General features: G+C 35.7%; 1 protein-coding gene across 1 annotated transcript in view; it reads right to left on the reverse strand.

Annotated features, from left to right (window-relative positions):
• Positions 1 to 3,749: 3,749 nt before the first annotated feature.
• SCP2 (sterol carrier protein 2) overlaps positions 3,750 to 26,892 on the reverse strand; it is a 33,177-nt gene continuing 10,034 nt past the window's right edge. Inside the window, exons 6-16 of the mRNA XM_015810890.1 lie at positions 25,310 to 25,436; positions 24,972 to 25,035; positions 24,304 to 24,390; positions 23,256 to 23,406; positions 21,794 to 21,941; positions 16,354 to 16,461; positions 13,277 to 13,430; positions 10,610 to 10,703; positions 7,660 to 7,789; positions 6,067 to 6,146; positions 3,750 to 4,802 (exon numbers count right to left, since the gene is read on the reverse strand). Of these exons, the coding sequence (XP_015666376.1) occupies positions 4,707 to 4,802; positions 6,067 to 6,146; positions 7,660 to 7,789; positions 10,610 to 10,703; positions 13,277 to 13,430; positions 16,354 to 16,461; positions 21,794 to 21,941; positions 23,256 to 23,406; positions 24,304 to 24,390; positions 24,972 to 25,035; positions 25,310 to 25,436 (1,239 nt within the window). The 3' untranslated portion in view covers positions 3,750 to 4,706. The remainder of the gene's footprint in view (positions 4,803 to 6,066; positions 6,147 to 7,659; positions 7,790 to 10,609; positions 10,704 to 13,276; positions 13,431 to 16,353; positions 16,462 to 21,793; positions 21,942 to 23,255; positions 23,407 to 24,303; positions 24,391 to 24,971; positions 25,036 to 25,309; positions 25,437 to 26,892) is intronic.

A 26,892-nucleotide genomic window follows, 5' to 3' on the forward strand; every position in this document is an offset into this window, starting at 1 on the left:
AAATGTTCCTAATGTATCACAGTGTGTATTTCAATGTGTAGTCCTTTGTTCTTTAAGGAGGGGAGTATAAAAACTGAAGTCTAATCACGCCCTCCTCGTTCAGAATTGCCTATCTCTAATATGCTCTGGACCTTGCGCAATTAAACTTCTCTGCTAACCCCTCCGGAATTCGTAAGAGTTCTTTCGTTTTCCACAAGAACGGCATTAAAAAGGTTGAGAACCACTGCCGTAAGCCAATCCGTACTGTCTTTGGTTGATTAATGGAAAGAGTGCCGAAAATGCTGTTTCATCAATTTAAAATCCCCGAATGTGGATTCTCAAGGGAGATTTAAAAAAACCCTCTTTTCTACTCTAAACAAAACAAAATACACGAAGTATTGCAATCTCACCCACCCCATTCCACAATGGGAAGGTTTATGGGGCACTGCGATTTGTAAAAAATGGAAACACACATGCAGAGGCACATAAATGCCTCTGACGGGTTAATGATAACATTTTGGCAGCTTTTCCCTTTGGCAGCTTTTCTCTAGTCATTGGTGCCAGTTGCTGTAGACACTGGAGCTGTGATGGAGGTAAGTTCTAAGCAATAAAGACAGGATTGAGAATTGCATTCTAAAATGCAGCCAGAGTTTACCCGAAAAGCATTAATAGTTTGTAAATCTTTTCAATCTTCCCTCAGGCAGAGTTGTTCAGGCAAATATAGCTATAGAAAAGGGAGATTAGCATTCTCTCTTCTCTTCAAGAACTGGCAATTTCCTCTTTCTTTATAAAGACCAACTGGCGTGCAAAATTACCTAGTATTTTTAAAAAAAACTTTCCCCCCAACTATCTTGAAACAAAAGGATCCTTCTGAATCCAGGCTGGGGAGTCATAAAAGATCCAATCCATCTCTTAAAATAAATACTACAAAGATCAAAGTACATTTTCTAATTGATGCATATTTTTTTGCAGAGGTGCCCCAAGCTATAGATGCATATTCGAGGTGCATATTTACTATATGATTTTGGTTATGTGTGAAAGCAAATCCACACATTACAGACCTTGTGTGATGGGTGAGGAAAGGTGAATCATGGGAGAACTGAACATTAATAAGGTAGACTTACAATAGTTCATTTAATGACCAAAGTTATAAAGGTACTGAAAGAAGTGACTTACACTTACAACCACGTGACCACGATACCCATGGTCACGTCTTCAAAATTCAGTATCTTGGCAACTGACTTATTTTTATGACGGTTGCAGTGTCCTGGGTCACGTGATCACTTTTTGCAATCTTTTTGCAAGTTAGAACAACTTGCCTCCAGAAGCTCTGAATACTCCAACACTGGAAGTTTTTAAGAAAAGAATGGACAGCCATTTGTCTGAAATGGTATAGGATTTCCTGCCTGAGCAGGGGGTTGGACTAGATGACTTCCAAGGACCCTTCCAACTTTATTATTATTATCTTCTGCCAAAGTCAATGGGGAAACCAGATTGATTTAACAACTGTGTTACTAACTTAATAACTGTAGTGATTCACTTAACAATGAGGGACCCGTATTCTTACGCTTGCTGGCAATTACACCTTCCCAAAGCTCCAGCCAGTAAGTCTAGTTTTTTATATTAGCGACAAAAAATAAAACAAACAAAAAAAGGCATTAAGTCTTTAATATAGTTATATACTTAAGAATGTGCTTCTGCTTATTATTGCTAATATAAATCAGATTCCCAAATCCTGAATTTACTCAGCACTGCTTTGAAGGTCCACTTTGGACTTTGCATATAAATGATTTGACTTCTTTGCATAATTCTTAAAATATGAATTCATAGTTATTAACCCATGCTGTCTAAAATGATGGATTACTTAAAACACTCTATATGTTATTAACACATCAACAATTAAAAAGGAATTAGTAAAACCTGGACATCCTCCAGATGTGTTGGTTTCAGCTTCCAGAATTCCTTAGTCAAAGTGGTCTATGATCAATTCTCAGAATTCTGGCAATTGAGGTCTGGAGGATTCCTTGATCGGGAAAGACTACAATATAATTTTTTAAAAATGTGTGTGAAGCAACTCATCCTACAGTACACCTGGCATTCCAATGTTGGCTAGACCAGAGTTCCCCAATCACCGGGGGGGGGAGGATGATTCTGTGCAAGTGGCAGGAAAGCGCTCATGCACAGCTCCATTTACATGAGTGATGGGCATATGCACCTGCTGATCGTGCAAATGCAATGTGCAGTTTGCCCACTGCTCGCACAAGTGGGGATGCACGTGCATGCGCTCTCCTGGTTCCAAACAGCTCAAAAACCAGTAGTGGGCCATAATCCAGAGGTTGGGGGCCCTAGGTTAGACAAAACCTTAAGTGAAAGCCAACTTGGAATAAAGGATATGTGAGTTGAACTATTTATAACTAGGATCAGCAATGATCAAAAACAAAACATAAATTAAGCAAATTAAAAATGGCAAAATGTTTGAGTTGTTCAAGGAAGAACATCTTGCACATATAGCTAATTTTTTAGCTAATAAAACTATCTAAAAGTGAGTTAGTGCCACCTAGAGATGCTGTATTATGGTGACCATAATAAATATACTAAATATCATTGGTGGAATTTAGAGACAAAGAAATGTTGTATTTATAGCATGTTTCAGGAAATATAGTATAGTGTGTGTGGCAGTGTGGCAATCTGATTAATAAGAAACATTAGAAATTATTATCCTGATCACATTTTAATGCATTTTTAAATCATAGGCCAATTTGCTCTAGATTTTGGTCTGAAAAAACAATTTAACGAACTTTTAAAGTTTAAGGAAAATGAGAAAATATACTAAATATTTTTAACATTAGCATTAGATCCTCCCATGTTATGGAAGGTATCGGGTAGCAAGGGATCTCCAACACTTTTGGTCTTGGGCAAGTACTTCAGCGTCTTCTCAGGTGATATTTAGAGTTTTTAAGTCTTCCATGATTTTGATTCACAATTTCATAAAATCATGATTCCATGGCACCCTTTATCTTTTTCCAGGTAGGATGACTAGTGTTAAAGAAGGTTATAGTCCAACCCGGGTGTTCCCAATCCCTGGTCCATGGACCAGCACCGCTCTGCGGCCTGCCAGGAACCAGGCTATGAAAGCGAAGCCCCATCTGCACATGCACAGGATCTAGGCAGTGTGCAAAACCTCTCTCCCCCCGGTCTGTGGAAAAACTGCCCTCCATGGAACCTGCCCCTGGTGCCCAAAAGATTGGGGTCACCTGTCTAACATAGTGTTTTTCAACCATAATCATGTATATATTATTTAATATATTATATTAAATCATATATTATTCCCAAACCTACTGCACCATACTATAAAAACATCTGAAGAAAAATAGATCTCGTACCAGTCACAGGAGTAGCCTATAAAATTATTTTGGTAGAAGTATTATTAAATGTTAAGTGTTATTAAATGTACAGAGGTATCTAAAGTGTGAAAGATTTTAGATATACTTTTTAATCCTGACTCTTCATTACTTTGTTTTAAAAGCCTAAAGTTTTTGTTCTAAGCTGGATATCCCATGAATTGTAACTCCAATCTTTTTAACCAATAAAATACATTAATTTTATTGGTTAAAAAGATTGGAGTTACAATTCATACATTATTTTTATTTCAACATGCAAAACAACCCTTTTCATTGTGCAAAATGTTGCTTAATATGACTAAGTTATACTACCTCTGAGTGTTTATTATAATGAATATGACACAAAAAAAGAAAACATAGATGCAAACAGAAGATTTGATTTAAATTTACTAAGAAAGTTGCAGAACAGAATACATTACCTCCAACCAGAATGGATTAAAAAAATAGCATATTATAAAGGAATTTATTAAAGAGTCATCAGTTTCCTTATCTAAGTATATCATAATTAAACCAATTAAGTGTTTAAAAAGTATTTATCTTTGTCTTTATAAATATGCAGAAAAGCACTACAATAATATTAATTACAACTAGCACTGTCTTATTTAGCTCCATTAATGCAAACAAATTGACTTTCAATCCAATCTGTGCAAGTTAATTTAGGAAGCAGCAAATTGTTTTAGATAGTAACATCCAAAGAAAAGTATACTTAATTATATTCAACTGTGGGAGCTTTGGACTTCTTCAATACTTCCCTGACAATTACAAATCACCTTTGGAAAAAAAATGGGCTGTACATAGCCATTTGTGGTATGGCAGGGGGTTGTATATACAAATACATGTATATATCTGCCAAAGGGGAAAAATCCCTTTAGAGGTGTCAAGAACTTGGTTCTGCCTAAAATAGCTCAGTAGATTCCAGCCGAAATACAAGAGTTTTTCTTAATCGGCTATGACAAGTATAAAAGAATAAAAATGAAACTGTGGAGACATTTTTGCCAACAAACCACATTTTCTTTCCTACTGCTCTTCTTAGTGTTAAAAAATTATACAAAAAAATAGGACCAAATGATCACATTGAAAAGTAATTTTAGATGGGTTTGCATCAGAGTCTGTTACATACCATATGGTCTTTACTATTAAAAGAGTATTGGACACTTTAATGTTAATATTTTACCAACTTTGTAATGGTTTTATGGAAGGCAATGCCAAAATTTTAATTAAACAAATGCTTCAAGAAAAAAACATGCTACTTCGAACATCTAGTTCCAGCCTAGTTATTAAGGAACTTGTTTTCCAAGTTTCATTCCATCTTGAAGTCAAAGTAGCTCAAAGCTTAGCTTTGTCTGCTTGGAGCTGTAGAGTCTGTAGCTTCATAGCCATGCCCATATTCCCAGAAATTTTCAACTTCCCTTGAAAGAAAGCCTAGATTTAAAAAAAAACAAACCAGAATTACATTTCACTTGTTAATGTATTTATTCAATTCTAAATAAAATGTCTAACACCAAGCCTTTCAAGATGGAAGCCAAATAATTTGAGGCTCAGTAGGTGGTTTTATTTTAAGATTATCTTTTTCAAATGTGTATAAATCAGTCTAAAAATCATATTTATATAAATGGGAGATGAAGCAAATAATTTGATCAAAAAGGAAAATCATTTTACTTCTTTAGGCAAAATAATTTTCAGTGATGCCTTGATACAAAAGCCATTTTGATCATAATTAACCTAAAATCATAATTAACAGCAGGGGGGGGGTTAAAAATTGTTCAGAATAATGAAATTCAATCTACTTTTAATTTGCTGCCAACTTGAAATTACTTTGAAAAATGTATTTATTGAGGGAAGAAACGGTGAAGTAAACATGTTTGTTCTTTTTGTTTCTTTTCTACACCTTCTATTTTTTAAATTCTTTTCTTTTATAGTTAACTTTGCAATTGTAATACCAATTGCTGGAATTAGGTATGTCCAGTTTAATGAAGAGAAGGACGAGGGGGGACATGATAGCAGTGTTCCAATATCTCAGGGGCTGCCACAAAGAAGAGGGAGTCAAGCTATTCTCCAAAGCACCTGAAGACAGGACAAGAAACAACGGATAAAAACTAATCAAGGAGAGAAGCAACCTAGAACTAAGGAGAAATTTTCTGACAGATAGAACAATTAATCAGTGGAACAACATGCCTCCAGAAACTGTGAATGCTCCAACATTGGAAGTTTTTAAGAAGAGACTGGACAGCCATTTGTCTGAAATGGTATAGGGTTTCCTGCCTGAGCAGGGAGTTGGACTAGATGACCTCCAAGGTCCCTTCCATCATCATCATCATCATTATTACTGATCATCGCACAGTCAGCCAGATGTTCAGACTGGATTTGGCATTTTGTCTACCTCTCAAGTCCTTCCCAAGGACCTGGGATAGGCAGATGTGAATGTTTGATGGTATTACAGATATTGTCGCAGGATGGAAGCAGTTCCTAGTAAGGCCGCCTTTTGCAATTGACTAATGGCGAATTTGTCAATGCCAATGGTGTTTAAGTGGTGCTCCAGTTGTTTTGGGATTGCACCCAAGGTGCCTATTACTATTGGTACTACCCTTGCTTGCTTTTGCCACAGGGCAAGCTGTTTTCATTACTCCTCTGTGATAAAGTAAAACAGATATTGAAGATATTGTGATTTATTTTTATTTTTACTTACTGTCTGAGGATTCATCTTGCCAGTCATCAGTGACAACAAATCTTCATCACTCATTACAATTGTACAGTCGGCTTTCTTATCTATAATGGCCAGAAAACAAATAGTTGAAATATTGAGTAGGACACTAATTTCTAAAACATGATCTCTGTACTTGAGGATATTCCACTTTCAAATTATGGGTGACGAGTAAAAGTAGGGTATCAAAAGTTCACAAATATTGATGGCGGACAAGTCAAAATTATAGCTGATAATGTTATGGCAGAAAAGTTGTCAGAAGTGGTCCTCAACTTACAACCATTTATTCAGTGACCATTCGAAGTTACAATGGCACTGAAAAAAGTGACTTGTGACCGTTTTTCATACTTACCACCGCTGCAGCATCCCCATGGTTACGTGATCAAAATTCGGATGCTTAGCAACGGGTTCATATTTTTGATAGTTGCAGTAACCTGGGGTATGTGAAAACCTTTTGCGACCTTCTGACAAGCAAAGTCAATGGGGAAGCCAGGTTCATTTAACAACCATTTACTAACTTAACAACTGCAGTGGCTCACTTAACAACTGTGGCAAAAAAAGGTTGCAAAATGGGCAAAACTTAACAACTGTTTTGCTTAGCAACAAAAATTTTGGGCTTAATTGTGCTCATAAGATGAAGACTAACTGTAGTAAAAACAAAAACAAAAAAAAAAAAAAACCACTGACAGATGTATTATCCAGGTCACATTACTCAATTTATAGAATAACATTGGATAAAAAAAAATAGTGATTTAGATATTGTATTAGAAGACCTGAAAGATCAGCTTAGGAGCAGATTGTCATGGAAAAAATCCACGCTGTTGCTAGGAGTCAGGAATGACTTCATGATATATATAAAACAGTGATCATACAACATTCTGGTGCCCAATCACAGCAAGAGGGATTCTACATTGAGGAATATAACGTTTCAGGCACTTTCAGTGTTACAGCAGCAGATGTACTCAAAAAAGTAAGTAGGGCCAGAAAAAAAAATCAAAATTTGATTAAAACATGATTAAGTTCAAACATAATATGCTGCAGTTCATATGATAACTCCTTGTGTATTGATCATTTTCTCTATCACCTACAAAATTATAAACCAATAGAAATTTTTAGTAGGGATAGGTGACTACCACAAACTTTTGGTGGTCTACATTTAAAAATATTGATTCCCTACTTGACCTTTGCATGAATACCGGCAGCATTATAATCAATAGCACTTTTCATAACACAGCCAACTAATAGGCAGAAAAGCCAACAATGCTGTATCCAGAAGTGAAGGGAATAAAGGAATATAATTAAAATATTTCAAACATTTTCTTCTGCCCTACATTTCAGTTTCAAGTGTTTTAAAACTGGCAACTTGCAAGAAAGCAACACATCAAGAATGCGTAGCTTATATTACTTTTCATGTTTATTAAAAACTGCATCACAATACATTCATTTACTTGCAAATCTAATGCTATATTCTATAATTATGCCCATTCCTATATTTCATCCACACCCATAGAATGTAATTTGTTACCCTTTCAGTCCAACAGCCTAAGAACTTTTTTTTTAAAAAAAAATGACACTCACCAGTGTTAATATCCACACAGCCTTTACCATTTTTCACATCAACTACCCAAGTAGCTTCTTTACCCTCAGGACCATCTTTTACTTTAAAGGCAAAAATGCCACCAATTTTCTTGACATACTGTTCTCCTTCCTGTAAGCATAATGTAAATGTACAATCATTAAAAGATGATCTTAATCTGGGCATGTGTGACATATTTTCAACATGTAGATATTATTCATTAATCTGATTCCAAACAACATTATATATGGCCTTTCATCTCTGTAGAAGATGCGCTTTATACAGTTCATTTGTGAGCTCTACAACCCCAGTCTGGAAGCACAGTGTAGTCACTGTGTTATTCTGTGACACTGCTCATGGTTTTCTATCAGTTTTGCTGGCACCCTTTTTCAAAGCCAGTGGAGACACACGACTCATTTTGTTAACAGTCCAAATAATGTTAGCAAATATGATATCATTACTTTGAGTTAGAGACTTGAAGGAGCATGTGGAGACACTTAGGAGGATGAAAATTTCTTGGATTAAAGGATTCGCTGCAATAGAAACTGTCAGAGGAAGAAACTCTGTAAGGAAGAGGAAGTCAACCCAATAAATGAGTGATGGGGGGGGGAACTGAGTACAGCTGAAATGCAGAAATAGTTTTCACAGGCTCTCACAGAAGGAACATGCTATGCTTCCAAGACCACACTAATTAAAAGACAAGAAATTGAAAAACATAATGGCCACAATTACTACCTGAAGAAGACAAAGATCAGAATTCTAATTATAACTGACTTCATAATAGGAAGTTCATAGCAAACGTGTACTTTCCAGACCCTCTGCTCATAAAATATCATATCCTATCTATGAAAGATATTATTTAGAACTAAGATAGTGGGGGGTTTTGGATATGGGAAATATGAAGATAAGAGGATTGATTTGAATAAAACTTTCAGCTATATAAATGTAATTAATATTGAGAAAATCATAATTGATAAGGATATTTCAAATACTGATGGGAAATCAAACTTTAACAAGAGTACAAAAAACAGAATATTGATTAATGAATTGACATTATTGACTTATGAATTGATATTATATTAGTAAAATATGATGAAGATGCTTATATGTAACTTTGTATACATTAACAGTACCCAAAATTGTAATGGTGTAATGAAGGGAAAATGGAAAAATATGGAGAAGAAAGGAGGATCGGGGAAAAACTACTGAATTGTGTAGCATTGAACAGATTTATATTGAAAAAGTTAATGTTAAATATTTGAAACCAGACATGTTGTTTACTAAGCCCTAAAGACTGTAATTTTTAAAAAATTAATAAAACTTTTATAAAGAAGCATAAATTTGCTGACAACACTAAATTGGACAGGATAATGAATAGTTAAGAAAACAGTAACAAAATTAAAAATAACCCTGACAGTTTAGAGAAGTTGGATAAAAATAACAAAATGAATTTTAGTAGTTTTTTAACAGAAACAAATTAAATCAAATACATGAGCAAAGGATGAAGAATATATGAATGATACATGTGGAAAAATAGAATTATAATCGCAAGCTGAGTATCATTCAATAGTTTTGTGGCTGCCAAAAGGCAAACACTAGAATAATCACACTGCAATCTATAGAGATCAGATACCACACTGAGAATTGTGTCCAGTTCTTCCTATCATGATTTAATAAGAATTCAAATACTGATATTTGGGCAATGAAGAGCAATGAAAAAGATCAGAGGACTGGAAATTAAGTTCAATAAGGACATGTTGAGAGGTGTATTTAGCCTTAATAATAGACAGCTGAAGGAGGATATGTGAGAATTATTTTAGTGAAGAATTGAGAAGAATGGGCACACAGAAGTTCATTTCCCCTTCTCAGTTATCACAGAGTGGAGTACATAGACCAATGGTTTTAGTTTTAGGCAAACATATTCCACTTGAATGTTGAGGAAAAACCTTGCCAACTGAAAGAATAGTCTCAGAATGGAATTGATTTCCAAGGGAGATGGTGACGTCATCCTTTCTGGAATAAAAAGTTGGAGACACTTAAATTGGCATGTTGAGGAGTAGAGTGCAATAACATCAACTCTAGGGCTCTTGCAGTTTGTATGAAAGACTACAAGCTTTTGAATTGCAGCTCTTTCCTTAATGCTGTGTAAGCACTCTTTCCTGAAAAGTGTTCTTTAGGGAGAGTAGTTCCTGAACCCTAACTGTCAAGGAAGTAAAGCCATGAAACTTGAAGTAACTTTGAGTGAATTGTTTCAGGTTACAATGCCAAGCATATGAACATAATTATCTGAGTTACCAAATAGTTATCTCCACAATCTATAACATGGTTTTTGCCAAGTTGAATCTTGCTCTGCTCTAAATTTCATTCCCTGCCTAGAAAAGAGCTGAAGCAATTGCAGGCAGACAAGGCAAACAGAGAAATATAGATTTACCCTGAACATTTTGCTACATGCAATGTGTTTTTCTCCCCACAATATGAGAGATTATTCAGTCATATTATTTCCAATCTCCAATATGAAGTGGCACAGTTGCTATTATATGATTGATATTATCACCAAAACATGATCAGGTTTTACTAGTTGCGAGGTTACTCATAAAACTTCAACACAGAAAGTAATATTAATAACACAAGGCACATAGTTCCAGTATCAATGACCAATTTTTAAATTTTTTTATAAAGTTCAATTTGTATTTCAGAAATTCATTATAGCCATTATTAAATAAAATAATTACACTGTTCTGTCTCTTGGCTCTGACCTATTTTTTTTTCTTTATTTTGTAAGGAGAAAAGGACTAATTACAAGGAAAATTAATCTGATAATTAAAAAGACATAATTTTGGCAGACCAGTTATATTCAAATAAAATAATTATTTGTGTACTTAAAATATTTCTGTGCCGGTACGCAACTTAGTCTTTGGCAATGTATTTTATAAGCATATTTACTGTACAAACCTCTTCAAGTTTCTTTTCAATTTCTTTGAATACAAGTGATGATTTAAATCCATCAACCATTGCTCTAGTGGGAATGGCCTGGATTTCCCAATTCCTGAAATGGGAAATAGTAACTTAGTATCAGTGAAATAAGCAGATTTCAACAAGCAATTTTCTATACAATCTAATGATAGTACTTGCATTTGTCACACATATTAAGCCATAATGACAGTTTACAAAATAGAATTCCTCAAATGCATTATGCCAAAATTAAACAACCCCTAGAAGGGAGGGAGAGATATTTTGTGCAGTCTCCTCTTTTAAAAAGAAATACATGGTATTCTGAGGGGAAAAAATCTAATCAAAATTAAGAAGTGAATGTGGGTAGAAACAATTTTCAACATGAGAAAAATGCTAAATTTTATATTAATCATTGCTATAGTTAAATTGGCCAAAACATCTCCTGGCAACCAGCTGTGAACAATAGTTATGAAAGTGTAAAATGAAAATGATGAAACAAGTTTACCTTTTCTCTAATTACTCAATACCTAATCCTAATATTCCAAATCATTGCTGACTGATTGTGTAAGATTTTAGCAATATAATTTTGCTACACATATATGCCCAGGAGAAAAACAAATTCACAATGTAAGTAAAATATAAACATTCTTTGAAAAGTGCTAGGAATAATTTCTGTTTGAACCTAACTTTACCTCCCAAAATTGCCATGAGCAAAATCTGACTAACCTCCTCCGCATATTACTGTAAAGATAAAATAGGTTAAAGATATAAATGATGCAATCTGTCTTAAGCCCTTGGTGGGATATGATCTAAAAGCTGAAATACTTCATTTTCCAGTTGAACAAGACAATTAACTTAATACGGCAATGTGAAGAAAAATGAATTCACTTTGAGAAAGAATATTATAAATTTCAGATATTATTAGTTCAATAAACTTCTAAAGTAATTATTTTCTAGAAAAGATAATAATCCTGAGAAAGATGGAAGTGGGATATAAAAACACAAAAACCCTAGCCCAGACATGTCAAACTCAAGGCCCCGGGGCCGGATGCGGCCCGCGAAGTGGTTTCATGTGGCCTACGAAGCCATCCTGGAAACAGTGAGGGAACGGCCCCCGCTGCCTTGGCCCTGGCCCAGGCCAGCCGGGAGCCAATGTACAATTTTGTGGTGGCCATCTTGGCACTTGCCCCAGTGGACCATGCCTTGGCACTTGCCCCAGTCCCACCCCCTTCTGCCAGAGACCCTCAGATCTGTCCCACTCCTACCCAGGCCCCCATAGACACCCTTGACACGAATGATGTAGAACTGGCCATGCCCACCCAGTAGCCACACCCACTCCATCCACGCCCACCCAGTAGGCTGCACAGGGCAACTGCAATGCTGATGCGGCCCTCAGTGAAATTGAGTTTGACACCCCTGCCCTAGCCTGATTTTGTTTAGTATAAAACGGGACAGAGCAAAACGTAGACAAAATTCTTTTGTACCCATCTTATTATAAGAAATCCAGCCGGTTTAAAATTGCCAACTTTTCCCATTAGGGCTTTCCTATTGGGAACCTAAGTAGTTTTTCTGAATCTAAAAGCTACCTGGGCATGTTCCACTCTTTGTAAAGAATGTTATGTTACTCACATTTGTTTTATCTTACACTAAAGCTATTTATTAACTGGAAAAATCTTTACAGGACCGGTTTTGTGCCCTGAACTGGTACTTGATCTAATAGTTGGACTAAATGTTGGACTATAACCACAGAGATCCTTGTTCAAGCCTATGCTCATTTATAAAAAGACTCTGGGTGATTTGGGTCAATCACTATCTCTCTCAGTCTAATTTTATTATGTGGAAAAAGTATTGTAGAGTTGGGAATACAGGAGATAAACCTGACAAACCATCCATTATTTATACAAAGAAATGTGCTGCCTACCTTAGAAAAACTATTAAAGCATATTATAGACAGTTCTATTTCACATATAAAATACAAGGTGAGCAAATGCAGAACATAGATGTGTAAATAAACAAAGGGCCCAGGAAATAATTACTGTTTAAATAGGTCTTCTGCAATCTAAATTTCCTTGCTCTTTATCACAAACTTACAAAATAATTTGGATACTCTTAACAGTTGTCTAAAAGAAAAATCCATAGGCTGTAATACATGAAGAATCTTAACTTAGATTACAGTATTATGCTGACAAAATCTTTTCTAGGCAACTGAAAACTTGTTCTATGCATTCTTTTAACTTTACAGTTTTTAAAAGCTTTTTAAAAGAAAAAAAATATGGAGCTATGTTTGGAAAACATAAGAGAGGACTCTTTGATCCATGAACAAAACAAGCAAAGCTTCTAGCAGCAGACAAAACAGAGTCCTCTTTCAAAGAAACGATTCTGAGCACGTACTTTCACCCATGACCCAATAATCTTCCTGTAGTAAACAGGATGATTTCCAACTGCCCACTTTAATTATGCAAGAATTAAGAGTGGGAAATAATGGTAAAATACGTTACTTACAGCAGGCACATTAATCTGATTTACAACGAGCAGCTTAATCTGGTTATTTACAATAGGCACATTAAGATTCAAAGCAGAAACGAATTCGCTGCAATTCCTACAGCAGCAGCGACGAATATTGCATAGGGAAGGGAATGAATGCATCAAGGAGGACTCAGCACTCACCGTGCAGCTTCTGGAAAGCCCATTCTGTAGAGAGATACTACAACTGCACCACCGAGGCCCAAATTATGCTGCAAAGCAAGCTTTGCTCCGGGAACCTGCCTCTTTCCGGCTTCTCCTCTTAGCTGCCAGCAAAGTTCAGCACACTGAGCCAGACCTAATGCATCAAACACAGAGCCTGTAGATCAAGCCGTATTACAAGATCTCATTCATACCCAACTTGAAAGAAAAGGAAGGAGGCGTGTTTGAAATCCAAGATGAAGCCTTCTGTTAAAAAAATTGCATCACAACCACCACTGTGAACGTTGCTTTTTGCTATAAAGGGGATATGAAGAGTCGCCTTGTGATGAGATGTAGACAAACAAATAACATAAAAAATAAAATAAAAATCCAGGTGTAGGAACTGTAAAAAATAGAGTTACAGTTTCTCAAGGTGATGGATTCTCCAGTTCTATTATATTGTTCTTTTGATAAAAAATAATGTGAGCCTACTTCACAACAGCCGACATATATATTTTGTGCAGGATGTAAAGCAGTATAGGTGATCCTTGACTTTCAAACATAACTGGGAGTAGAATTTTCATCACGTAAGTGATAGTTGTGAGCAGATCCAATTTTACGACAATGTTTATCACAGTTGTTAAGCAAATCACATTGCTATTAAGTGAAGCATAGTCATTAAGCAAATCTGGCTTTTCCAATTGACTTTGTTTGTTGGAAGCCAGCTAGTAAGGTCATAATTTGTGATCATGTGATTAGGGTTGCCAGGTGTCCACTATTTGAGTGGACAGTCCACTTTTTTCACATTATGTTCACTATTTTTTTTCACAAAATAGTGGACATTTTTTTTATTCAAAAGCTTTATGATGAAATGGTATGTAATCTAAAGCTGTACAGTCTACTTTTTTTACTACTTAACCCCCCCCCCCCGCTTGTCCGCTATTTTTTGGAAGCAGACCTGGCAACCCTACATGTGATTGCCAAGATGCTGCAACCCTCATAAATGTGAGCCAGTTGCTAAGTTCCCTAATTGCAATCACATGACTGTGGGGTGGTGCAATAATCCTAACTTGAAGAACTGGGCATAAGTCACTTTTTCTGAGCCCATCATAACTTTGAACTATTATGGAATGAATTACCTGCAAATAAATAAGCAAGCAAGCAAGCAGGTATTAGTTTAATCTGAATGCATACATGTTATGACCTGCTTGCATGCCATGGAGTGAGCTAAAGAGGAGTGTTTTTTTTTTACCATGCAAACTAATTTCCACAGTTAGTCATTAAAGGTAAAGTACATAAAAACCAATTAGGTATGGCTCTAAGTAATCCCTCTTATGTTTGTCTTTAAAAGTGCTTTATTAAATTGACAACAAAAATTATCTTTTCCTGATTGGAAAGGTTCATTCAAGGCACCAAAACTAACTTCTCTGGCCAACTTAAAGCATTCTGGACAAAGCTCTCCAGCTTCTGCAAGAAGATATCCAGTGTGAGGAACTCGATACTTCCCAAAGAATTTGTTCTCCTATAGATTTTTTTTTGGTAACATTCAATCAGAATCTGCCTTCCTGTACATTAAGTGAGTGTTTCTCAACCTTGGCAATGTTAAGATATGTGGACTTCAACTCCCAGAATTCCCCCAGTTGAGAAACACTGCTCTAAGTCATTGAAGATTTGACCAACGTTTTTTCCCCGTAGTACAGCAACGCAGATCCCAGCTATGCAATTAGAAGTTAGGTTACGTTATAAAGCAAACTGCAAATATAGCTTCCCTCTTTCTTCTTAGGGGCCCTCTCTGGAATGTTGCTAGCAAATAGATAAAAAGCAATCACTCTAAAAGAATTAAAAAGCTGATATAAGCTCAAATAAAAAGATTTCATCACCCTGTTCAAAGAGCAATTACGCTCCTCTAATCAAACAGAATGTTAGGATATGTCAGGGAGTGATAGACTAAAAATTAGCTTTTGGCATTAGGTCAGCATTTTCTGTATCTGCATCCTTAATATTTGAGCTCTCAACAGCCAGATTAAAGTTGTCTTTTAGCTGAAGAACATGATAAATATGCTGAAGAACACAATAGCCAAGAACAATAAATTAAACAAGTTGTTCTATTTTGCTGATATGGATAACAGTTCTAGGCAGTTCATGAATGACTTTAAACAAATGAATTTCTGCAATTTTTAAAGAGGAAAAAAAGCCCAAAGGGGCACATCATCAAGTGAGCAACAATATTTGAATACAAGTAAAAATATAATTTGTCCAGGGTACAAGTCTCCAACGATCAATAGCTAAGTTCAAGTTCATAACCAGTTGCACAAATATGAAAACACACAAAGGAAAGGCTTACTTGGAGAGAAAATGAATAGATCTAGCCAACTCTTTTGAGTTTGACAAGATAAGTGGAATAGGTACTGACTAAAATTATATGGCATACATGGATTATGGATTACACTGAGAAGTTAAAAAACATTCTGGAACACTTTTATATTGTTGCCAAGAAAATAATATGCCACACAAGAAGGACACAAGCTTCATTCAGGAGACAATTTAGTCTTAGAAATGTTATCATAATCTTTAACATATTATTTCTAACAAAAATATTAACCGACACCTCTCAGTTTAGGGATTATATTTATCTATCCATGCATACGCTGAAATCAAAGTGAAGACAAGTGCTTCAATTTTCAATTTTCAAAAAAGAGTAAGTCATGAAGATAGCTTGGGACAATTCCAAGAGCTGCTTAGCAAACCCTATGGAATGCTACCAGGCCTACAATTTCCTTGTCAAATATTTCAGCTGGCCAGAAATTATCTCTTGAAAGTGGCTAGAAAAGACATGTTTGTGTTTAAGGATTTATGGACATTTCACCTTAATAGGGCATTTAATAGGATTTCCTGCCAAATAAATCAGCATAGGATAACTGAATATTACCTACTATACTTTCTCGTCAAAGCAGTAGGTCTGTGTGGTTAATTATTGATGGCTGATTGCAACAGATAAGAAGGCCTAGCCTTCTCTTTAAATAAAATTGCACATATTTTTTCCATAAACATACTTAAAAGCCTTATACACGATGAATTACCTGTAGCACCCAGTGGGTGTCCTTTTGAAATCAAACCACCGCTGGGATTTATAACCCATTTTCCACCGTATGTTGTGTCTCCTTTGTCAATCAGCTCACCGGCTCCTCCTTGAAAGAAAAAAAAAATAGTGCATATGATATCTCCCACTTCTAAATACAACTCCTGAAGTCTCTGACATTAACTTGACATTAATAGCGCAGAATGGTAATTAATTTAACAGGGACAGCACAACAGTATCTAGGCAATGATTTCTATATTCTTAAGTTCATAGAAATAAATTCTTTCTGCTCTAGTTACATTTATTATATCTTTTATCGCACCTTTATTACCTTATAAATAACTCAAGGCAGAGAACATATCTAATACTATCTCTTCCTATTTTCCCTGCAACAACAACCCTGTGAGGTGAATTAGTCTGAGAGAGAGTGACTGCCCCAGAGTCACCTAGATGGCTTTTATGCCTAAGGTGAGACTAGAATTCAGTCTCCTGATTTCTAGGCCAGCACCTTAACCATTACCCTATAAAGCAATAAATCATATTTCCCATTCAAAGTTGGTGTGGGTAAGGCTTCCAGTTTTGCATAGCAGCTGAGGGATCGCGGGGCTCCGCACCCTACAGCTGATTTTCTGCCTGTTAGGGGATCCTAAAAGGGCCAGAAGATACCACAAAGAGGCGACAAAGAAGGAAGTCCCGTGGACCACTGACAGACGGTGGTCGACCCGATCGGTCCAAGAAAAACCTTCCAGAAACCAACAGGAGAAATGCTAGCCTAACTTCAGAGTCTAGCCCAAACTACAAGTAACCGAAGCCCAAAAGCACTATTTTAAGCTGATTGTAAACAACATGTTTGGATCTGGGTAAGAACATAGATTTTCTCTGTTCTACTTATTAACTAATTTCCTGGGGAAAAGAATCCCAAGAAGAAGAAGAAATCCTCCGAAAGTGACCTTTGCTCCGCCCTCCTACAGACGGAAGTGGCAAATTAAACATTTTATGGGGGATAGAAATATTCTGAAATGGGACTTCCGGTTTGCCGCGCAGCCACTATGGACAGCTGGGAGACTTTCTCTCTCTCCCCAGTTCAATTTCGCATCGCTGGGGGGCCCTGAAAAGGGCCGAAAGTCACCCCAAAGAGGCGACCAGCAAGGAGGGGCTCTTGCTGAATCACGGGAGAGCAGCAACTCTCTCATTAGAGCTGGCGATCCCTCCAAACTGGCAGATGAAAGGACCGGCCATAGAAATATGGCTCGTTCCTAGGCTGCAGACAGCTGAAGTCACACTTTCCACCAGGCAACCTTAAAGCAGCGCAGAAGAGACTTCGTGAGATTTACCTCTTTTACACTCTAATTACTTGCATAAGCTGCTAAACATTTTCCCTCCTGTGGTGAGGGAAGGGAGATTTTAGCCCTCCCTCTAGAAAGAGCGGCGACCAACTATCCAGGGGAGTTTAAAACATTGAAAAAATAATTGGATCCCAATTGGAATTTTATTTCCTAAAGCTTAAAAGATTTTTTACTCTTTATTTTTTACTAATTTCTGTTGAAAATTTGAGTTTTTCCTTACAAACAAAAAAAATGAAAAGTTTTTAAAGATTAAAAAAAAAATTCTGGGACTCAAAGGGAAACTTTAAAGGGTAGAAACGAAACCATGTGGTCAAACCTGGTATCTCAATTTGTTATTCTTCAGGGGCTTGGCTGACAGCCCAGAAAACAGATAAGACCTATGTAACCTTGAAAATTTTGAAACAACAGCTGTGAAAAGCTCTGCTGTGCTTCTTATTCAGAAAAAAAAACCTATTTCTTTCTTTTGGATTTCTTAATTGTAAAGCCTCTAGTCTAAAATACCAATATAGAAGAAGATCAGGAACAGAATTTCCTTATGGATAAAGATCAACAAATCCTTTTAATGTTGAAAACAATTATTCAAACTCTCATCGCAGCCAATGAAGAATTAAGAGGCTACAGAAAAGAACAAAAAGGCAGCCCAAACTTTGACCACAACTAAAGAACCATCTATACAAAATACAATAGAAAAAGTGGAACATTTAAATACCATGACAGAAGAATTAACTGCTCAACAAATACTGACATTTAAAAATCCAGAAAAGACACCGACATCATGGAAAAAGGAAAAGGTTTCCTATGTAAATCAGAAGGAATTGGAGGATCCAGAAAAAAAACAGTTGGAAGAGAAGATAAACAATTCAGAACAACCACATCAATACAGAAAAATAAAGAGATGACCTGCCAGATCTACTAGTCCTCTCAAAAAAATGGTGACCGGATGGTTTTGTCAACGCCAAATAACATATATGACAATACAAGAAGATTGGTTTGATTACCCAAAACCTAGGACATGGAAGATGACTTGGCAAAGAAAAAAAGCTAGAATAAGACTGAAGAGGAATGGAGTTTCGACCGTCTTATGAAAATTTAAAATAGAATATATTTAAATAGATAAGACATGTATGCTGAATATAAGACATTGCTATGAATTGAGATAAAGAAAAGTTTTTGGCCATTAAAACTCAGTAGCATACATACTAATAGCTAAATTTGAATATTGATTTGTGTATAAAGAAAGAAATTTGTGTATAAAGGTCATGTAAAGGTGAATAGGATATAGATAAGCTAAAAACCTAATTGATGAAAGTAATAAACAGGTCTATATGGAACGTTAAAAACAAAAATTATTAGTTCAAACATGAGATAGCAGATTCAAAGAGGAAGAGAGAAGAAGTATTAAATATTGAAATAAAAAGAAATTTTGATTACTAATTTAAGAAATTCAAAAATTAGCAGAAAATAAGAATATCGTATTATTAATTTGTCGATGTAGAGGGTGAGAAGTTAAATAGATAAGACGTGTATTCTGAATATTAGATTTTGTGAGGAATGGTAATAGAGGAATTGGGAGTATTTAAAATCTTGGGAATGATAAATATCAAACGTTAAATTTAAATATTAGTGGAAATTAAAATTAAAAAAAATTATTAGGTCATTGTCTAAAAGATTGTATGTTAAAACAATTAGAATATATATAGACTAAAACTATTGATATATGTAAGAAAGTTATGTTTTATGTAATTGATAGAATAAGAATTGTTTTAATTTACATATGGACAGCATATATTAAGGGGAAGAGGGAGGAAATGTTTACGGTAGTAGTTTGAAATCTGTACTAATGATATCTGTATGTAATTGAATTATTACAACCGAGCCGCAGGTAGGGTTATATTAGAAAATCCATAAAAAGTTTGTAAAAAAATATATATATTCTGAAATGAAATGAATACAAGACATAAATTTGGATAAGTTTGAAACGAGTGAAATCTGTTAAGATTTTCAATTTAAATTATGAAAATAGAAGACAACTGTTTATTTTGAAAACTGAAAAATGAACTGGTGCTGACATCTAGTGGTGGATGAAAATTACAACAACAGTTGCTCTAATATAGGAATTGGCAAGGCCCAAGAAAAGTTAATCTGTTTTTATGATTTCAAAGTTCTAATAATAGAGAACAGCTGTGACAAAAAAAGAAAACACTCTGGGCTATGTACAAAATGAGAACTATAAATTTTAGAGAAAAAAAACAATCTGACCTTTCTGGATTAAAAACATTTACCTAACTGTGACTCTAAAACAAATACTTTCCAGGAAATGCATGAGATGTTGCAACTAATTCAAACAACAATGATCTTAAACCATGAGGAAATTAAAAATAACTTTGAAAATATAAATGAATCCATCTCCAAGTTAACTTCACAACAAAAAAACTCTCAGAAAACAATAATGGAGAGGGAGGAGATAAAGCAGACAATTGAATATAAATTAGATGAAAGAGATTTAAAGATGGAACTTAATAACACAAGGAGGTATGACTTAACCAAAGTGGGGAAAAATTACAAGAAATATTGGACATGGAAAAGATAACTTATACTCTAAGATTAAAAAAGAAATCTGAGGACAAGAAAAAAGATCTGACAAAATGGATTGCAGAGCTGTCAAGAATACCACGAGAATTGGAGAGAAAAAAAGTGATAAGAGAAACCAAGAGAGAAAGTAAGGAAAAGATCTTCAATGAATATGAAGGGGCAAAATCTCTCCACAAAGACATTTTACTTGATTTTCCTCTTATATCTACAACAACATTTACAAGACTATGGAAAGACTTTTTGATCAAATGGAATATATTGATTAGGAAAGAGGTTTGGCAAAAGAAAAAGGCTAAAATAAGAATTAAGAAATTAGATGATGGGATGTATCAGAGGGAATATTTAAAAATTAAACATCTGTTTGAATATGGTTAAAGAAATAGAAAGATTTTGGATGTAAATGAATTTTAGTTTAAGAGGGATGAACCCCCCAAGTAATATAGTATTTTTTCTTTCTTCTTTCTTTTTTACTTTTTTTTTATATGAGAAATGTAAAAATGTTTGGGATGGTTAATATAAAGGACATTTAAAGATTAAACATTTCTTTAATTATGATTAAAAAGAACAGAAAATTTTTGGAAATAAATGTATATTAGTTTAAGAGGGTAGTATACTATTTTCTTATTCTTTTTTCTTCTTTTTTCTTTTTTTATTTTTTAAGATATGAGAAATGTAAAAGTGTTGGAATGGCTTGTACGAAGAAAATAGACTTAAAGATTTAAATGTAATCAATTTTGAGAAAATCTTAACTAGTAAGAATGTTTTGAACACTGTGGGGAAAACAAATTTAAATAAGAATGTTACAATATATTTTATGTTAAAAAAATCAATAAACTATAGTTACAAAGTTGGTGTGGTAACTTATATAGCTTGTCTAAGACCTCTCTTTGACAGATGTATAATATGTGTAAAAATATTCTTGTTACACAGAAGGACAGGCAGTATTTTCAAATCTTTTTCGTGGCCTTTACCCAATGCTCACTACTTGATTTCAGCCTAATTTCAGACAGAACATTTACCGACTGCCTCATACAGTGATCATTTGTCATTACAACAGTGATGAAAAAGTAACTTTATTACCAATCCTTGCATTTACAATCTTCCCATAAAGCAAAGGAAAAATAAAGTAAGATCATAAGGATAGTTGTGGTTTCATTGAGTGACCACTTTGCTTACCGACTGAGTTATTGGTCCCAACTGTGATTGTTAAATAAGGACTACTGAATTTGGAAGAGGGTGATTAACAGTCTCCTGTTAATTAAACCTATTCCTTCAAAATCTTAAAGGCTAGTACTGTCTTCAAAGGTAATGCTAGCAAAGAGGAGCAGTCCACTATGCTATTTTTATCTGTATGATGGTGGGAAGGCTCAGAGAGGGAGAACTTTCTAGCAATCAACTTGCCTCCAGAGATCAGTTTTGAAGAGTTAAGCAAAGGGAAAAGTGCATTTAATTGTGTTCTGGCTATGGCCAAGTTGTTTAGTAGTTCTAATATTTAAGGAATACCTTCAAGACAGAGTCCCAGAGCTTCATATGTAATTAATTCATTAGTAGAGAAACAGTCATGAAGTTCAATCACGTCCACATCTTCTGGTGTTAGGCCAGTTTTCGAAAAACAACTTTTTGCAGCCTCCTTTGTCATATCATAACCAATCTAAGAGCAACAAAATACAACCAGAATGCAATTCATTGAATGTTTCTGTTTTCTGAACTCCGTTTAATTGTCCTGAAGAATGGCTTTTTTAAAATTGAAATGCATGTATGCACACGCACACACACACACACACAAACTCCACTAATTAACCATTGGGATTATTATAACCAAATGGACAAATATGAATTGACTGCATATGCAGGGATTGACAATATTTAGACATTGCCCCAATCAAGAAGCACTATTTTTGAGAGACCCACAGGAAAAAAAATGAAATTATCAGAGTTTAAATATGCTATATAAAATGTTCTTGAAGTTTATGAATAATAAACGGACAGTACATATTTCCCATCACTTTATACATATGTTCCAAATAACGTACATAAAAAGGCAACATATACATAAATAAATGCACTGAAAGCAACACCAGAAAATTAAAAATATACATCCAGAAAATTAGGTACAGTACTTTTATTCTTAACTAAGCTACATTGTTATATGCTAGGGAAAAGGTTAATTTTAGGCATGACTGAAAAAAGTAGCTACCGAGCATTCTATTAAATATATTCATGGAGTTATGAAATTACAGAATTAGACTCTTCAAAAGTAATGAGTCATTTTACACCTGTTCATTCTCGCTCTATGACCCATTCATATCCAACAAGAGGTGCTCTTTCAGCAATTCTGTAGTCTTTAATTAGATTTAGAGCATGGGATTTAAACTGAAAGCTTCCTGTTTTCTCCATGGATCTCCTATCCCATAAAGGATAAAGGTTTTCCTGTCCAGTTGAATCTGATTGTAGGGGGCATCTACGTTTCTTAGCTGAGGGAGCCAGCATTGTCTAAAGGCATTTTCCGTGGTCATATGGCCAGCATGACTATACATCAAGGCCCATAGGATGCTATTACCTTCCCACCAAAGTGGCACCTATTTATCTACTCACATTTGCATGCTTTAGAACTGCTAGGTGGGCAGGACCTGGGGCAAGTAACAGAAGCTCATCCCATTGTGTGGCCCTCGGGTCTTGAACCACTAAGCCATTGCACCCCTTTCTACCCCATAATGTACTTTTTTTGCTTAGAAATCTCTTGTTCTCCTGGGGAGCTGTTGCCAAAGACAAGAGTCCCAGCTCCCATGCTTGCTTGCTTGTTTTCGTCCCCACTTCTTTTTCCTTTTAAAATATATTATTTATATTATAGCAAGCAAGGGCTATTTTATCATTTCAGTTTGTGTCTAATCCTTAAATTATTTTCAGTATTTCATAGGTATATTCATGGCACATGCAACTATATACAGTAAAAGGTCAGGCTTACCATTTTAATGCAGCTGTTTGCATCAAATGAGCTCGAAAAGTCAGTCCGCATCTCTTGGGCCAAAATTTCGACAGATTTCGGCTCCAATCCATTTTTATTCACAAATTCTTCGCTAGCAAGGACTACAGCTGCTGCACCATCCGATGTTGGACTTAAAACACACAATAAGGATTGGTTATGGACTATTCCACTCACTGAACAATTTATATGTGTAAAAAAGGAACAGCAATATAGGGGCCACACCTCTGGATTTTACTCTGCTTTACCTATTTTACCAACAGCTTTGCCAATTTTCAAGTTGGAGATCAAGTTGTGAATTTCTGAGGTCCTGATTGGATGGGGGCAGCGGTAAGAGAAAGAATCACAAGCTGGTTTCAGGCCAGGATTTCCATTTCTGATTAAGGCGTCCCACCACATTAGCTAGCTGAAAAATACTCTAACCATGCAAGTGTTTTCCCCTAAAATATTTTTTAAAAGTGTACAGTGGCAGATGAGAATTTGACCAGTAGTCAAATTTATACCACTGAAATTACAGGGCTTAAAACTGCTTAGTGCAGGCATGTCAAGCTGCCGGCCCACGGACCGGATGCTTCACACCAAAACCGCGCTCACCCCATTGCCGGCAATCGGAAAAAAGTCCCGATATGTCACGCGACGTCACATGACGTCACGAGTTTGACATGCCTGGCTTAGTTGCATTGTAAAGCAATTATGTAGCAGAAATGTGTAAATGTGTTATTTTATATATTACTGTGTAGGAAATCTGAAATTTCAAGTACGTACAGTATGTATCACTATCATGTAACTACTTCTGTAACTTTTGAAGTTAACACATTTGTGTAAGACTTATGGATTAGTGGTTAATAATATGATATGTGCAAAGTTCCTAATTCAATGTCCAATTTAAAAAAAATGTCTAGCAAAAAGGAAATGCTCCAAAGAAACAAAAGTAAACAGCCAAGAGAAAAAAATCAAGAAGAGAATACTATAAGCTTTTTGATAAAAGGAGAAATGGGGTCACAAAAGCACTGTAGTGCTGAATTCTTACCAACACTGTAAGACTGTCAAGAAGTCAAAAACCTTGCGAGATTGTAACACTTCATCTAAACTGTATTCCTTTTGAAACTGGGAGAAACTACAGAAAACAGGGAGAACAAATGGAATCAGAACAATTCAAAAACAGAGCCACTGAACTGTTGCTTTTACTCTTCAAAATCTTAAAAGTATCTTCCCATAATAAGTCAAATTATCATACAATTTTGCAATGAATATCTCCTGCTGGTGCTTCTGCCAGCTCTTTCCACAAGTTTAGAAACTTTTTTGAAGTCTCATTTGAACAATGTAGTTGCATAAAGCAGCTTTGCTCAGGTCAGTCCAAGGACTACCTACCATAATACTCCTAATAGCAACAGACTAAACTTTTTGTTGTTCCCAAGGAAGTACAAGAAAATTATAGTTCCCTTCTGATGTGTATTCATATTCAGAGAAATATTGGCTCTGCTCAGAAGCTGTTTATTTAGAGCTTATCTGTGTCTGGTATTTATATCCTAATCCTTCATAATTTTATCTCTCTTTTTTTGAGCATGGAAATTTTTAGCCACCTTTATAATACCCCCTTCCCCATTTTAAATACTTCTTTGCTTTTTCCCCCCAACAAAACACAATACTTCTTTTTTAGACTGGATTCTAACACGTTACCTAAAACATTGTACTTACGGATTGTTCACTGAATGCTTATGATTCTTCCAGGCAATTTTTGCAAAGTGTTCAGGCTTTGTCCCTAAAATAATCAAAAGCATATAAAATGTATATTTAAAAAAGCTGACTTCATAAGTTGGTTTAACTCAATTTAAGCAAAAACACTGTGCTTATTGCGATCTTGTGATCTCAGAATCAAAGAATCAAAACAATTAACAGAACTCCAGTTGATTGTATTTTGCTGTAAAACTGTGCCCCTGTAGAAATCAGATTTTTGGGCACAAAGATCTTCACAGTGATGTGGCACATCATTAACAATGTTACAGTATACAAGATATCTTCCTATTTTAACATACCATATTTCTCCATGTGTTCTTTGCCAGCATTTCCAAAAATTTGTGGAGCAAATGGGCTTGCTTCTATGCCATACTTATTTATCATAACTTCCAAATGCTTGTCTGTTGGAATCACTCTATCAGTAAACTGAAAGACACAAAGCATACAGTATATTATGAATACCACAACAGTCTTACATTGAACACACATAAAAAGGAAAAGACTTATTTTACCAATGGTTGGAGAAATGAATTAGGGATTAGTATGTAGGGATGAATGATGAACTCAGACAGCACATTTGTTGAATAAGCACTGTTGAATTGTATTAAAAAATTAATAAAAACTTGTATAAAAAAGGAAAAGACACTATGACAGTTCACTTGTTGGTTATCAGCCATATATAGTCTTTTAAGACAGCATCATTTCATTTGCTTCTGAACCAAACATGTAGGCAGACATATCCAACAATTTATAAAAATCAAATATATTAATTTTCTACTACAGAGTCAAGTGTGTAACTTATAAGCAAGTGAAATTTATAATGTTCATTTTCAGGTAAGAGTCGAGACTGTATCATGTTAGGAAGTTCAAAGAAACAATAAACATCTATACCAGGGGTGTTAAACTGCCGGCTCGTGGGCCGGTTGCATCATGTGGAGGACGCACCCACCCCAGCTTCGGCAATGCAAAAAAAGTTGTGATACGTCACAACACGTCACGTGACACAGCAAGTGTCATGCCCTGGTCGGAGCCTGAATCTACTGAGGAAGATGAGCTGGAACTGGAGCCTGAGATCGAGAGCGAGGCGTCAGAGACCGAGGGCGAGGCGTCAGAGATCGAGGGCGAGGCGTTGTTGGCTTTGGAGGAATATGGGGAGGAGCAGGCCGAGGCAGGCCAGGGCCTTTCAGGATTGGGACAGCTTGAAGGCAGGGAAGAACAGGGGCAGGATGAACATGAGAGACAGAACTCAGGCAATGAGCAAGGGCCATCCCCTCCTGATCCTAGAGCACAGAGAGTTGAGAGAAGGAGGGAAGAAGCCCGCCCCTCTCCACAAGGCACACCTGGGGACTGAGACTTAAGGAGATGTTGTGTGGAGGGGCATTTGTCGGGAACAAATGCTGAATTATTGGAGGTTTGGAAACAACTCTCTGATCTCTTGTTCTGTGTTGTGATCTCTACTTGTAAAACCTGAAACTCTGAACATTGGACTGGCTGACAAACTTGATTTGGTGCTCCAAACCTCAGACTGAATTTTGGTTTCTCTTCTGAAACTACTCAGGCAAGCTTGTATTTCCACAGACTCATTAGATTTCTTTGTTATCTACTTGGCCTTGAGTAAATTGCTGTTCTAATCTAAAAACTTTTGAAACTACTTGCAGCCAGAGGCTGCTGAAGGTGTGTATGTGTGTGTCATTACTTGTTCTGGGACTTGCCAGAAACGTGGCAGCATTTGGGGAACATCTGGAGCAAATAAGGGGCAGTTTGAATTGCCAGCTGACTATGTTGCCTCTGTGCCGTGCCCCGGGTCATCACAGCGAGTTTGATACCCGTGATCTATACCATACCTATGATAAATCAAAATGCTACTATATAATGGAGCCCA

The sequence above is a fragment of the Protobothrops mucrosquamatus genome, unplaced genomic scaffold (assembly GCF_001527695.2).
Source record: "Protobothrops mucrosquamatus isolate PMUCROS unplaced genomic scaffold, P.Mucros_1.0 scaffold24, whole genome shotgun sequence".
NCBI lineage: Eukaryota > Metazoa > Chordata > Lepidosauria > Squamata > Viperidae > Protobothrops > Protobothrops mucrosquamatus.